Below are 16380 nucleotides of genomic sequence, written 5' to 3' on the forward strand. Positions count from 1 at the left end.
ACTAAGTATGTTTACTTTAATTCTTTACAGGTGGCACTAGATGGACAGTAGGTGCATAACCTTTTAATAATAAGATTCTCCACTTTCTTGAGTTTCTTCACTGTGGCCCCATCATCCGTAAGTGATGGAAGTCCACTTCTTGGCTCATCTGTGAGGGAAATGTGGCCAGTTTGGAAATTCCTTTCAAAAAGCAACATCACCGTAGATAGCTTTTATTTCATCATAGATTTTCTAAGCATTGTAGGCCTAACCCTTCAAATGCAGTAACTTAATCAAGCTGCATGCCTCAATTTTCACCAGCTTGCAGGTTATGCGCTTACTGCCCATCTAGCGCCACCTGTAAAGAAATTAAACATACTTATGAGACCATTTTTGGATCATAATGTACATAAGGACCAGGAATTACACTGGATACCCCCTCGTACATGTATTGTACATTTATAAATATGGAACAACTATTGTATTTTATTTTTAGGAGATATGCAATGACATGAGCCTGGAGGGATCCAAGTGCATAGTAAAATTTTTGCCCTGTCTCTTTGAATATGTTTGGATCCCATTTTGCAAACCTTTTAAAATGCAAGTGTTTACGCAAAATGTATATTGTTGCCCTATGAATGTGTGCCAAACAAAAAGTCTATGCCACTTAATTCCTTTCAGCTTGTCAAAGATTGCATTCTCCACAATTTTAACATCTTTCATGGCTCATAATTAGTGTACAGCCGGGGAGGTTGTATGGATTTTAAACTGGAATAGCCCATTCATGGGGCAAGTACTAGTTTTTGCTGTAAATTTTCTGTCTAAATGTACATGTACACTGTTTCTTGTTTGATTGTACCCAAATCTTCCTGCATCAAATTCATGGTAACCATGTGTAATTTATTTTATCTTTTTCAGCAGGTGGAGCATGATGACATCCAAGATACCGATGAAGGTTGTGTTGCTGTTCCTGGTGATCATCATCGTCATCATCAGCCTCATGCAGTTTGGACGCCCACATGTTATCTTACTCCTCCAAGCAAATAGGTAAAGTTGGGCTTGAAGGGTAATTCAGATATGTACGTCCATACCAAAAGGATGCACTTGTTGGTAGCATGTGTCTTCTTTGAATTACTACCAGACTCATCTCAAGTGGAGTTCACTTAAAATTATCCCCAAGTCACATGGTTTTATACAGAGAACATTCCTAAACTATGGCATTTATTCCTAGCTATTAGGCGACAAAAAAAACACATTTACTACGGGCCCGACCAACCTCAAATTTGCAGAATGGTGCTAAAATCATTTAAAATCGGCCGTTTTTAGGCAAAAATTGATTAATTTTTGCTGAAAATGTTTAGAAAATATGTTTGCAAAAAATCTTAAGATTTTTTTCAGATTTGTCAGATTTTGGTGAAATTTAAGGGTAATTTTAGCTTCCAGGAAAAAACAAACTAACAAATAAAATGCCAACCGACCGACCCAACTTGAAAGGTCCGCCCGCCCAGGATATGGCAACATTTCTGAAAGAAAAAGAAAACAATTCTCTTAATTTCCAAAACTGGTTGGTATTATTTTGTACAGTTAACAAATTTTGCTTTCCATCAAGTCTGATAAAATTTTTGGAGTCTCCCCTTGTTCCCCCTTTATATAAGCCCTTTCGCAATTTCGGAAAATTGCAACTGCGCATGCTCAGATATCGTCACACAGTTCTTCAACGAGAGAGGCTGCAGTGCGTTTCCAATGCGGTGAACTGTGCCGTTTGCATAAAAACATCTTGTACTGTAATTATGCCGATTATTTTGTCTTTATTTCTTCATGACACATTGTATTTGATTAAATATATTGATATCATGAAGAAATAACATGTATGTTTCCAGATTGAAGCCTATGTTAACCCTAACACCCATAAATACCACAAAATACCACAATGAAAGCCACTGCGCATGCGTGAATCTCAGGGTCTGCAATGACGCAATCACCTTAAGTGCTATATGCTCACAGAATCGCTGCCCGGGCAGCGTAACCCGTGTGGCTACCGGTCGGTGATCATGTGCTTGGCATGCGGGGGGTCTAAGGTTCAAATCCCTGGGTGCCAAGTGACTTCTTTGTTCATCTGCTCTCCTTTTTTGTTTCTTCTTTAACTTCCGAGATCAAAAAGCAGGGTTGGGTGTTAGGGTTAAACAGTTTTCTTACAAACATGAGCTATGGTCCCATTTACAAATGCACAGTTTAGGGTCTGTGTAATAATTATTTAGTTGCATATTTAAGCGTTTCTAATTCTGTATTGTTTTCCTAAGCATTTTTAGAGCATTTTATTTAAAAGGTGCCCGATGAATGTGTCCCAAAAATTGCTTTCCCCCTTTCGGCTTGCCAAAAATTACTTCCCTCCTCCCTTGGCTTAATGCCAAAAAATGTTTACCCTCCCAGGTTCATAATTATTGCACAGCCCAGGGTATTTATCCTCTATTCAACAATAATCATATCTCAACATTAAACCTGATTGTTGTGGAGTAGAAGTTTTCATACCCAGCACATTCAAATTAAAGGTTGTTCAATGAATGTACGAAATGTTTGGGGGTTATAGAACGGTTTCGCTTCGTTATTCCGAAGGGTCGTTATTCCGAAGGTTCATTACTCCGAATTAACGATAAGGTTCGTTATTCCGAAGGACCGTTATTCCGAAGGGTCATTACTACGAATTTACAACAAGGTTCGGTATTCCGAAGGGTCGTTATTCCGAAGGGTCGTTATTCCGAAGGGTCATTACTCGAATTTAAAACAGGGCTCGTTATTCCGAATTTACAACTAGGCTCGTTATTCCGAATTTAAAACCAGGCTCGTTATTCCGAATTTAAAACAAGGCTCGTTATTCCGAAGGGTCATTACTCCGAATTTAAAACAGGGCTCGTTATTCCGAATTTACAACTAGGCTCGTTATTCCGAATTTAAAACCAGGCTCGTTATTCCGAATTTAAAGCAAGGCTCGTTATTCCGAAGGGTCATTACTCCGAATTTAAAACAGGGCTCGTTATTCCGAATTTACAACTAGGCTCGTTATTCCGAATTTAAAATAAGGCTCGTTATTCCGAATTTAAAACTAGGCTCGTTATTCCGAAGGGTCATTACTCCGAATTTAAAAGCACGCTCGTTATTCCGAATTTAAAAAGAGGGTCGTTATTCCGAAGGGTCATTACTCGAATTTAAAGCAAGGTTCGATATTCCGAATTTAAAATAAGTCTCGTTATTCCGAATTTAAAACAAGGGTCGTTATTCCGAAGGGTCATTACTCCGAATTTAAAACCAGGCTCGTTATTCCGAATTTAAAACCATGCTCGTTATTCCGAATTTAAAACAAGGGTCGTTATTCCGAAGGGTCATTACTCGAATTTAAAGCAAGGTTCGATATTCCGAATTTAAAATAAGGCTCGTTATTCCGAATTTAAAACAAGGGTCGTTATTCCGAAGGGTCATTACTCCGAATTTATAACCAGGCTCGTTATTCCGAATTTAAAACCATGCTCGTTATTCCGAATTTAAAACAAGGGTCGTTATTCCGAAGGGTCATTACTCGAATTTAAAGCAAGGTTCGATATTCCGAATTGAAAATAAGGCTCGTTATTCCGAATTTAAAACAAGGGTCGTTATTCCGAAGGGTCATTACTCCGAATTTAAAACCAGGCTCGTTATTCCGAATTTAAAACAAGGGTCGTTATTCCGAAGGGTCATTACTCGAATTTATATTAAGGTTCATTATTCCGAAGGGTCGTTACTCCGAATTTAATATGAGACTCGTTATTCCGAAGGGTCATTACTCCGAATTAAAAAGTAGGCTCGTTATTCCGAATTTAAAACTAGGTTCGTTATTCCGAATTTAAAACAAGGGTCGTTATTCCGAAGGGTCATTATTCCGAATTTAAAAGAAGGCTCGTTATTCCGAATTTAAAACAAGGGTCGTTATTCCGAAGGGTCATTACTCCGAATTTCGAGTATGACCCTTAGAGTATTGACCTTCGGAATAACGAACCTGGTTGTAAATTCGATTCAATAGGGTTCGTTATTCCGAAGGGTCATTACTCCGAAATGACAATAATGGGCCTTATAGGTAAAAAAAGAAAGAAACAAAGAAACAAAGAAACAAAGAAAGAAAGAAAGAAAGAAGAGGAATGGAGAGAGAGAGAGAGAGAGATAAAGATATAGACAAAATGAAAGGATATAAAGAGAGGAATAAAAGAAAGAACGAAGAAAGGGGAGGGCGAGAGAGAGAAGAGAGAAAAGAAAGACAAATAGAAAAAAAGACAAAAAGCAGACAAAAAAATAAAGAAAGTAATAAAAGAAAGTAATAAAAGAAAGTATTAAAAGAAAGAAGGAAAGAAAGAAAGAAAGAGACAGACAGAAAAAAGAATTAAAGAAAAAAATGACGAAAGTCAGAAAGGCAGGCAGACAGACAAAACATAAAGAAATACAAAATTTAAAAAAATGACGGATAGAGAGAGAGAGAGAGGAAGACAGACAGAAATATAAAAAGAAAGAAAGACATACAGACACACAGACACAGAAAAGAAAGAAAGAACGAAAGAAAGAAAAAAAAGAAAGAATGAGAAGAAAGAAAATAAGTAAGCAAGTAAATAAGAAAGAAAGAAAAAAAAAAAAGAATGGCCAAAACTTGCAAAAAATATAGTCAGTCAAATATTAAAAAGTAACACAGAAAGCTCATAAACAGTACCACACAACTTAAGTTATAATGAATCATTCAACACATTTTTGTCTCATTGATATGATGACACATTTCAGTGAAGTGCACTTGTGAGCAATGACACCCAATGCCTTTAATTTCTTATACTTATAATTGCAAAATCTGGCCTTATTAGGCCTACAGTCAGAAATATTTTTTGTTACATAATAATTAGTTTTGAGATGAAAAAAAATGAAACATTTATCACTTATTTACAAATGCAAATTGAATCACAAAACATGGCTTGGCTATTTGCAATAATAAAAAAAAGATACAAAAACAAAATTTTCTGTAATAAAATAGGTTTAATAACCAGTTTAACTACAAGTTTGTCAAAATTGCCTCATAAAAACAATAAAATACAAAAGAAATTGCATACGTGCATTAGTAAAGGAATGATTAGTCTCGGTCCCAGCCGGTTTGTGCTCCTCCGTCACTTTGTTTAGTGACGGAGGAGCACAAACTGGCTGGTACCGAGACAAAGGAATGATAAGTGGTTTCAATTTTGCGTTATCTTGTCCACGTCTATGACCATAATGAGAACCGAATATCCGATATCTTTCAAATAAAAAAGCCAATTGAAGCTGCAATTTCAAAGAAATTAAATATGAGAAAACCCGAATATGACTTAATTATAGGTTAATACATGCGTATCACTTGTTGGGAGTGAAATTATACAAAATAATGCACGCGTACTGAGATGTTGATGCGTCTAATGCACGAGCCTCGAAGGGGAGTGCATTAGACGCATCAACATCTCAGTACAAGTGCATTATTTTGTACAATTTCTCGAGCAACAAGTGATACGCATTTATTAACCTATTTCATACACGAGAAAAAAAAATCCTGTTACTTTTTCATTTTTGTAACAAAATTGTTACCTTTATTCCCATTCTTAAACAGTTGAATTCAAATAAAAATATTAATCACAAGAATACCAAATTTTAATCAGATTAAAACATTTGGGAAATGCAGGCAAATGGCTCATTCTCCGATAAAGCGTCCAAGTTTGGTCTCGGTAATTGCAAAATTCCAACCACGAAGAATTCATGAAAATCATTCAGAATCGTAAACTTTAATAGTTTCAGAGCACAAAACAATGCATGGGTGATTTTTCAACAATACTTCATTTTTGAGCAATATTACTTGTACGCATTGGCGGTAACGTATCAGTGGTAACGTATCTGTGAAGCCCTTTCACACTTTTGTCTTAATCGTGCAAGTGTAAAAACTTGCCGACTTAATACTCATACTTGATCAGTCATCACCCAATGTACTAAAGTCTGGTATGGTATTTGGCTTCATTTATCACAGCGTTTTTTTCCGAGGGGAGTAGAATTTAGGTAACGTATCTGTGACGACATGAACGTAACGTCAGGATTTTTTGCCATTAATAGACCTGATTTGTTTTACTTTGAAACCATTGTGTTATGTACCACATATATAATATAACTATGGAGCCTGCTTGATCCATCACATATGAAAACATTCATATAGCTAGTTATTTTGACAGATTGCTATCCATTAGAAATATGGTAACGTATCTGTGAACAATATTGGCGACATAGTCTCAAAGCCCTGTTGGAAAAATTTAATAACCTGCGTTGTGATGTTTCATACTTTATAATTAGGGCATGATACCAGCTAATGAAAAGTACCTATAATCCATTATTATGCGCGCATGTATAGCGAACAGGGACACATTATACGGAACGCACCTTGGCTGGCGACATGGAGGAAAAAAATGGATATGCATAATCAGCTTTATTGTTTTATACTTTCTAGGCATGTTACAACCTATAGCCCCACACACTTTAGAAAGCAACTCCTAAGTATAAGTTATATTAATAAAAGTCATTTCTTTCTGACGAAACAAGTTTGAATACGACTTGTAACTATGGGCGACACAGATTTGGCTTTTTGGACACTTTATCGGAGAATGTGCCAAATACAAATTTGGGAAATGCAGGCAAATACAAATGCACCAACTCGCAAGTAAAATGAACGCGTCCGAAAGCACTGCGAGTACTACGCGGAGTGCGCGCCCGTGCAATTATACAACATTTATGCACGGCTAGTAATTTACTAAAGCTGGTTTCATACTTTCTGCCGCTTGCCGCTGAGCGGCATGACGCTTCATCATGCCGCTTGTACTTTTCTGCAAGCGGAGCGGCACACCGCTAAGCGGCAGCGGCATGACTCTGAAAGCTACTCTTGCCGCTCAGCACCGCTCCAAAATCGTATTTTGTTCTCATACGTCAGAGCGGCACCGCTCCGAGTTGACTTGAATTCAACTCCCAGCGGTGCTGCCGCCGCGGCAAAGCGGTGGAGTAATAGATATATCGGCTTGCCGCTGGTCACCGCTAGCGTTTTTAGTGAGATTGCGTAGTGAAGTAAAATCCTCTTCAGAGCGGCAAAGCGGCAGGAAAGTATGTCGGCACTATACCCCCAACCATCCTCCCCCGAGTTCAGTAGGGCATGATACATGTTTAGAAAATGAACGCTTTTCCAGTTTTTTGGCCTCATAGGGGCCAAAAATTACTTTATGGCCAATTTTGTCAATAACGAAGCATTTTAGACAGTGCAAACAAATCCTTCTTTGACTTGCTTTTGCATGACGAGCAATTTGAGACCATTTGCGTTGAAATCGGAGCATTTTTAATTTTTGGCCCCTGTGTGGCCAAAAAACTGACCACCGCCCAAAATTTGACTTTTTTGCTTATAACTCAAGAACGGTAAGTCGCAGGTAGGTCAAACTATACTTTTTCTGAATCCTTGCAATGAGAGGAATAATTTGTTAACCAGATTTGAGCAACTTTGAAATTTGACCACTGTGTTGACCTTTAACCTTGAATATGGCCGGAGTGCCGGGACATATTTTTTGTTAACATCTTGAATGTGTTATAGGGGAATTAAAAGCGAAAACAAACATTTAAATAGGAATCTATTCTTTATGCAAATCACACATTATTGCTTTAAATGTGTTTATCGTTAGGCCATAGACCTAGGGGCTATAGTTAGCCCTTAGTGTTTTTGAGTATTTACGTGACTGTTTAATTTACTGTTTAATTTGGTTAATTTAGTCTTTACCTCATGTACCTTAACTGTAATCATGGTAACCTTTAAAGGTATTACAAAGTAACGTATTGAAGTGTTTAAACAAGTATTTAAAACCCAAACATTTTAATTTTCGGTGCATTAATAGGGAACGCTATTATATACCAATTCATGTTTAACAAAAATCTAACTCCATACTTTTTTTTATCGTTCATTAAAAAAGTTAGGTTGGTCTAGCATGTTTCGTTTTGTACCTTTACTCTGTTGAAATCCCGACATCTAAAAACCCAAGATGGCCACCAGTTAAATATGCAAATTAGGTTATTTTTGTATTTTTCGCTTTTATTTAACCAAAGTATTAATTAATTAGTTAATTGATTAATTAGTTAGTTTCTTTCTTTCTTTCTTTCTTTCTTTCTTTCTTTCTTTCTTTCTTTCTTTCTTTCTTTCTTTCTTTCTTTCTTTCTTTCTTTCTTTCTTTCTTTCTTTCTTTCTTTTTTGTATTGGTTTTTTACCTATAAGGCCCATTATTGTCATTTCGGAGTAATGACCCTTCGGAATAACGAACCCTATTGAATCGAATTTACAACCAGGTTCGTTATTCCGAAGGAATCAATACTCTCGAAGGGTCATTACTCCAAAATTCGGAGTAATGACCCTTCGAATAACGACCCTTGTTTTAAATTCGGAATAACGAGCATGGTTTTAAATTCGGAATAACGAGCCTGGTTTTAAATTCGAGTAATGACCCTTCGGAATAACGAGCCTTGTTTTAAATTCGGAATAACGAGCCTTCGTAATAAATTGCGGTCTTAAATTCGGAATAACGACCCTTGTTTTAAATTCGGAATAACGACCCTTGTTTTAAATTCGGAATAACGAGCGTGGTTTTAAATTCGGAGTAATGACCCTTCGGAATAACGAGCCTAGTTTTAAATTCGGAATAACGAACCTTATTTTAAATTCGGAATAATGAGCCTACTTGTAAATTCGGAATAACGAGCCCTGTTTTAAATTCGGAGTAATGACCCTTCGGAATAACGAGCCTTGTTTTAAATTCGGAATAACGAGCCTTGTTTTAAATTCGGAATAACGAGCCTAGTTGTAAATTCGGAATAACGAGCCCTGTTTTAAATTCGGAGTAATGACCCTTCGGAATAACGACCCTCCGGAATAACGACCCTTCGGAATAATGACCCTTCGGAGTAATGACCCTTCTGAGTAATGACCCTTCGGAATAGTGAACCTTCGGAGTAATGACCCTTCGGAATAATGAGCCTTGTTGTAAATTCGGAGTAATGACCCTTCGGAATAACGGTCCTTCGGAATAACGACATGACCCCTATAGAACTGTCCTCTTAAGAGGCCTGAAATTTTTGGCTGAAAACTGATGCATTAAGCAAAGAAATAATACTGTGTAGTGTAGTCGCCCTATGCGACTAAACAAGTTGGCATAAAGGCGGGTAGCAAGAATTTTTAGCAATTAAAAGTGGGGGAGACAAGAATTCTAAGCATGGCGAAAAGAGGTGGGGGGGGGGCTATGTGATTTTAGGTAGAATTTTTGAGAATTCACCTCCTTGGGTACACATAACTGTTGCACAGCCCCTTAGACAATGGCCCCACCCACTTCTTTCTCAGAACTCCCAAAAATCACCGAAACCCACTATTTGGGGCTAAAATGCAAAATTATCAAATCTTTACCATCCCCAGATTTCATTTGCCCCCCTTGAAAAAATCGCAGTGCAGCGAATGTTTTAGAGCAAGTGTGGGTTGGCATGACAGTACATTGGATAACGACATTAACATCACCCTTTAATCAGGGCCGAATTTACCATCTAGGGCCAGATGGGCCCCAAATTTTGGGGACCCCCAAAATTGCCCTGTGCAGTAGGCATCTTCCATTTCAGCCGAAAAACACCATGTTTTGGGCAAATATAACCTACGACAGTGTTCAAGCTTTGACTTGCGTTTGGCGGACAAAATGGAGGAAACTTAAAGTGAAAGATATCCTACTTAAAAGAACTTTTTCTAGGGTGAAATTTTGTGTAGAAACCGAATCTGACATAAAAAATGCATAATTATCAACTTGAAAATTTCCCCCATAGCACTGTACAGGCATATATTTCTGCCCAAAATCGTCAAATTTGAGCAAAATTTTTGTTAAAAAATAAGTCCTTCAAAATGGAGATGTTAGGGCTAAACAAAAACATGTTGCTCTAGAGAAAGGTATTGGCAAGAGCAACATGTTCTTTGTTTAGCCTTAAAGCTCCCAGTTTTGAAGGACTTATTTTTTAAACAAAATCCATTACTTTTTCACGCCCTCAAAATTCTTAGGGGTGGGGGTAGCATAAAGTTATTTTCTTTTCTGTAAATCTAGCTTACTTATTTGTTATATCACCATTTAGCTATTGAAATACTGAGCAAAAAGACACTTAAACATCCCTATACCTCATACCATTGTGGAGATATGGCATTTTCAAATCGAAAATGAGGCAAATATTATACTTTTTTCCAAATCAATTGTCACCCGAACCTTTGAGTTTCTACCCCTGCTACGAAAATAAAGAAATATATAGATACCATTCAATGCTTTTAATATCACAATTGTACCCTTGTTACACAATTAGCATAGAAAATTAGGCACTATTTGATAGATTTCATGTTCATACACTCACAGGAAATTAGCAAGTCAAAATTTTTGTCACCCCAAAACGGCCATTTTCGGCCAAAATTGGACCAAAAAATGAATTGTTCTCAAAATCAGTGAAAAATAAGGAGTTTTAAGTGCCAAAATCTGAAAATATGTGACATTTACCCCTAATAACATTTAAGTAATCAAGAATTTTGACTGTTTTCACCCCTAAATACTCTTTTCACGGTTTGTCCGCCAAACGTAAGTCAAAGCTTGAACGCTGTCCTACATAAATCGAAAAATTTTTCGCGCTTCACGCGCACTGGTCTGTTATATAACAAATTCAGCTTCAATTCGGGCTAAAATAGTCTAAAATTGAAATTTGTTCGCGCTCTTCGCGCGCAAATGTCTTAGTAGAATCTAAAAACTTGGCCAGTTGAGTGCACATGTCTTGCTCACGGTGCGTTTGGGGCCTCCAAATTTTGGCCTGGCCCAGGGCCCCCAAAAAGGGAAGTCCGGCCCTGCCTTTAATATTGTGCCTTCGCACTTTTTGCTGATGTACAGAGTAGTGTGTATACTATTACTAACACTGTAGTGAGTAGTGTGTCCTTTGATTTCCTCATTGAATTATGTAATGAAATATTTGTACCTCATTCGTTGAGTCCTTTTTGGTGGGATCCAAATTGTGTGTATTTTGTGGCATTATATCTGTTATAAAAAAATTAGAAGATGACCGGCTGTCCCTCTCACTTTAGGGGCTGTGCAATAATTATGAGGCCCCCCGCAGGGTAAAATTTCCAAATGCTTCCAAAATTGCTTGCCCCCTCTCAGCCTGCCAAAAATCGCTTGCCCCCCTCCTCCCCTCTCGGCCTGCATTATCCACCCTTTCATGTCAAATTTTTTGGATCCCAATCCGCAAACCTTAAATGGTCTAGATATATGTTGTGAGTGCAGTGGGCAGGAAAATTTGCATATTTCCGTACTGTTTTCTTAAGCCTTAAGACCCTTTTTTTTTTAAAGGTGCCTCATGAATATGTGCCAAAAATTGCTTGCCCCTCCCCCCCTTTGGCTTGCCAAAAATGTCTTCCCTCCCCCAATTTGAGTTGACCCTCCCACCAGGGCTGATAATTATTGCACAACCCCTTATGGAGTGTTACATCAATAAACAATATTTGTTGTTTGGACTCACTTGTCGTCACTCATTAGCCTACCTCCTCCTTGCTATTGGCTATTCTAGGTGAAATCCATACACCCCCTATGGAGGACATGACATTAATATCCCACACAGGGAGTGTAGATTTCAAATGGAATCACCCATTCAAAGAGTTCAAAGATTTTGAAATTCATACTCTGTGATGAAGATTAAGGTCATGTCTTCCATAGGGGTGTATAGATTTCAACTGGAATAGCCCATTTTGGAGCATATGACACTGATTGGTGACTCCATTTGAAATTCATACTCCTGTGTGAAGATTAAGGTCACATCTTCCATAGAGGGTGTATGTATTTCAATTTGAATAATAACCCAATTTTATTTTTCTCTTCAGGTCCACAGAATTGCCAGTGACTCTATCACCACCAGTCCTTGTAGACTCCAACGGTGTGGCAGCTGGGGTCATCCTGTCTCTCCAGCAACAATCAAAGAATGAAACCAGACCGAGCTAAATTTCCTCCCACCAACACAAAGTCCACGCAAAAACCCACCATCAGCCATGCTTCCTCTCACCAGCACATCCATACAGATGCATAGACCATGGATAGAGTATGTCAAGCACAAAACAAAGCTGTATTCATCAAAACACACAAAACGGCGAGTACCACCGCAGCATCCATATTTGAACGGTACGGCTACAGTCACAACCTCATGTTTGCTCTGCCGTGGATTACGCATATATTTGATGAGAACAAGTTGTTCAATCGAGACATGGTAATGACTTTTAGGGGTATGACCACATTTGACATGATCACAAACCACGGCCGGTTTAACTGCAAAGAAATGGAAGCTGTTGTACCGCATGCAAAGTTTGTGACGATTATTCGGGATCCCGTTGGGCAATTTGAATCTGCGTTTGGCTATTTTGAAATGGCCAGTAATTTAGGTATCTCTAAGAAGCCTGATCCACTTGCAGTCTTCTTGAAGCATCCAGCCAATTATTATAAGAAAAGTTTTCATATGAAAGTGCAAAGTTGGAATGGGCAGCTGTTTGACTTGGGTTTGAATCACAGTTATTGCTCTGACACTAGTAAAGTAGCGAAACACATAACTAAACTAGATAAAGAACTAGACTTGGTTATGCTCACAGAATATTTTGATGAGTCATTAATTTTGCTGCGCAAATTGATGTGCTGGAGCTATGAACAAATTCTATACCTCCCCAAAGGAGTTCGAAACGACGCACACCGTTACAGTGTGTCGGCGCAAATAGCCGAAGAAATTCGGGAGTGGAATGCAGCTGATGTGCAGCTGTACCGTCATTTCAACAAGACCTTTTGGAGGAAAGTCAAGGAATACGGGCCAGATTTTGAATCGGATCTGCAGGAATTTCGTCAACTCCAACAAAAAATGTTGCATATGTGCATAGATACGGACAAGGAAGGATGGGGTGATTATCGGGAGACGCAATTTGCACATAAGAAAAACGCTCCCAAAATATGCGATGATTTGATGAGAACGGATATTGAGTTTGTGCAGCTTATACGTTGGAAAGAGATGGAGAACGAATTTGGACTTGCCAAACTATTAGGGATGATCGCGGGCGGCATCATCTATACTATTAAAGAGGAACTTGCCGATAATCGATACTTTGAAGAGGAACTGATCGATTCATCGGTATCATCTCGGAGATTATAGATAAATTATAAATTAATAAATAGATAAATAAATAAGTTCTAGCATTTCCAGATGAATGGTAAATGCATAGATAGATAGATAAATTAATAAATACAAATAATTATTTGGATTTATTCGGTAGATCAACCAATGGTGGCCCGCTTATTTACGGTCCGTTGCTGCGTTGCTATACGCGGATTACGCACAGGTCGTGGCAACTTCCCGACGCGCTAATGGTAACAAAACTTCCAGTTTCATCTAAGACGGAAAATATCACATCTCTTAGACGGAACTAACAAATTAATGGCTGAGACAAAGGTGGTTTTAAGTTACGTATTTTGAAAATAAATGGTCCAAGTGATCTAATAATTTTGAAAGTGATATTAGTTTATCCGTTCGTGGTGACTTTCGACGGAGAGTGGGCATTATGCGGCATGGTAACCGCAACGGCTATAATAATAAATCAACTGCATTCGTTTATGCAAATTATGACTTTCGGAAACTTCTTTTGTGATGACTTTCCGAAGATTTTACATTCAAGGTAGGCCTAGGCATATATACGGTATTGGAAAGTAATTTGAGTTTATTCGTTTGTCATGTTGTGATGAATTTCGATGGGGAGTGTGGGACATTATTAGCAGATTATAGCATGGTATAAAACCGCAACCGCTAAATATCCGTGGCGTAGATTTCTTTTTGACAGTAGGGGAGGGATGAAAACATTTCTTGAAGTAGGCATATTAATAGTGAATCCGGCATCTTTTGGCAACATTAACAATGGCGTAGATTTCTCTTGACATGGCATGGGGATGGGTCCGTTTAAATCAATTTCTTGCAATAGGCCTACAGTGAAGCCAGCATCTTGGCGACAGAATAATTTATGGCAAGCTAATTAGGCCTACTGGTGAATTATATTGTGCAAAAGTGGAACAAATTCGCACGAAGGCCGCAAAAATTGGCACTTTTTAGTTTGGCCAAAAATGAGGTTAATTTTGTCAGAAACCCACATCTATTATACATGTGTGAACTTGGGGTGATTGTACGGACCATTGACCTTATCAAAACATTGCGGGGGGGGTTATACCCACCCCAACACCGGAATTTACGCTATGTAACTCAACCTTCTTGAAACCCAATGTTGCTATAGGCCTACTTGATGAAACAGAAACACATATAAAAAAGAACGAACGAAAGAAATAAAGGAACCCACATACATGCGTCAACATGGAGGTGATTCAGTAGATCATGCCCCTTATCGAAATATTGAGGAATTTATTACTCATCCTGGGATTTATGCCTATGTAAAGAAAGAAGAAGGAAGGAAGGAAAAAAGGAAGGAAAGAGGGAAGGAAAGAGGGAAAGAAAGAGAGAAAGAACGAAAGAAAGAAAGAAAGAAAGAAAGAAAGAAAAAGAAACAACGGGAAAGCAAGAAAGAGAAAGGGAGAGAGAAACGAAAACATAGAAGAAATAGACAGACAGAAAGAAAGAAAGAAAGAAAGAAGAGAGAGAGAGAGAGAGAGAAGAGAAAGAAAGTGAACAAGCAAGAAACAGAAAGAGAAATGGAACGCAGGAAAGAGAGAAACAGAAAGAAAAAAGGGAAAGACAAAGAAAAAATAAGTAAAAAAGGGGAAGGAAAGAGGGAAAGAAAGAAAGAAAGAAAGAAAGAAAGAAAGAAAGAAAGAAAGAGGGAAAGAAAGAAAGAAAGATAGAAAGAAAGGGAAAGAAAGAAAGAAAGGGAAAGCAAGAAAGAAAGTGAGGGAAAGCAAGAAAGAAAGGGAGGGAAAGCAAGAAAGAAAGGGAGGGAAAGCAAGAAAGAAAGGAAGGGAAAGCAAGAAAGAAAGGGAGGAAAGCAAGAGAGAAAGGGAGGGAAAGCAAGAAAGAAAGAACGGGAAAGCAAGAAAGAAAGAACGGGAAAGCAGGAAAGAAAGAACGGGAAAGCAAGAAAGAAAGAACGGGAAAGCAAGAAAGAAAGAACGGGAAAGTAAGAAAGAAAGAACGTCGTTTGCAAAGTAGAGGCAACAAATGGTAGGCCTACCACATCACTAACCGCGTAATAATTGAGCTGTTAAAAGCGATACCAATTGACATGATTACCATTTCCATCGTTTATACTAACCGCTCCCGTTTACTAACCGCTCCCATTTACTCATCTAGCGGGGGCCCGCGCGAAGCGCGGGTACCCGCTAGTTCTTATAATAGTAGTGATGACTGGCATATTAGTATTAATAAGTCGAGTTGTACAATGGTTTTGTCGCACCGTTGAAAAAACCAGGTCTTCAAAGCAACTACAAGTATGCGAAGCTCAATCAAAATTCAGAAGTTTTATGAAATGTAGTTTTGTGAAATTGTTGTCCAGTAAATATTGTGCCAAAAGTTTTGATGTCATTTTATTTTCAGCAGAAAGTGTTTATAAATTGTAACTGTGGATTGTCAGAAACCTGGTTGAATTTTGATACAAAGTTTGTGTAATATAATAACGTCAAAGATGTCTTAATTTTTTTCCTGATGTACTTAATTGTTATTTTCTTTTTTTTTATACAAATATTTGTACTGGAAATGACCTGTCTCGCCTTGCAATGGCAATTCCATATGTAGTCTGCCATACCCCTGTGAGAACTCTACCTGCCTATTGGTCAAAAAGAAGTTTTCATTATCAATTGGACCAATCGGCAACATTTCACCACACCAAAAATTGGGGTGAATTATTTGCAAAGCTCCATTCTGATTGGTGATTAAAGTGAAGATTCCACGTAATTGACCAATCTGAGGCAATGTTAGATCGGCAGGTAGTGCTCAGGGAGTTAAGTGAAGTCTTACATAGAGGGAATTGGCTAGGGTTAATTATTTTGAAATCCATACTCCTATTGTGAAGACTCAAGCTTTTAAGATCTTCCACAGGGGGAGTGTGGGGTTCAAATCTAATAACCCATTTTGTGTGTGATAGAACAAGTTTGAGTTGCATTTACTGTTCGAGTTAATTTTGTATGTTCTTTATGTAAAATTTAATTGCAAGAAATGACTTTCTTGCCTCACACAAATGTGTAGAACATGTTTGACTTGGTTATAATGTTCAAGTTGATTTTGTATGCTCTGTTAAAGTAAAATTTAATTGCAAGAAATGACTTTCTTGCCTCACACAAATGTGTA

The 16380-nt window shown here is 37.9% G+C and overlaps 1 protein-coding gene across 1 annotated transcript; it reads left to right on the forward strand.

The window, feature by feature from the left end:
* Positions 1–900: 900 nt before the first annotated feature.
* Positions 901–15568, forward strand: LOC140168758 (galactosylceramide sulfotransferase-like). Its single transcript, XM_072192168.1, has 3 exons — positions 901–1026; positions 11951–13233; positions 15506–15568. Exons 2-3 carry the CDS (start codon positions 12157–12159, stop codon positions 15566–15568), a joined length of 1140 nt encoding a protein of 379 aa, XP_072048269.1. The 5' UTR covers positions 901–1026; positions 11951–12156.
* Positions 15569–16380: the final 812 nt, after the last annotated feature.

The sequence above is a fragment of the Amphiura filiformis genome, chromosome 13 (genome assembly GCF_039555335.1).
Source record: "Amphiura filiformis chromosome 13, Afil_fr2py, whole genome shotgun sequence".
Classification (NCBI taxonomy): Eukaryota; Metazoa; Echinodermata; class Ophiuroidea; order Amphilepidida; family Amphiuridae; genus Amphiura; species Amphiura filiformis.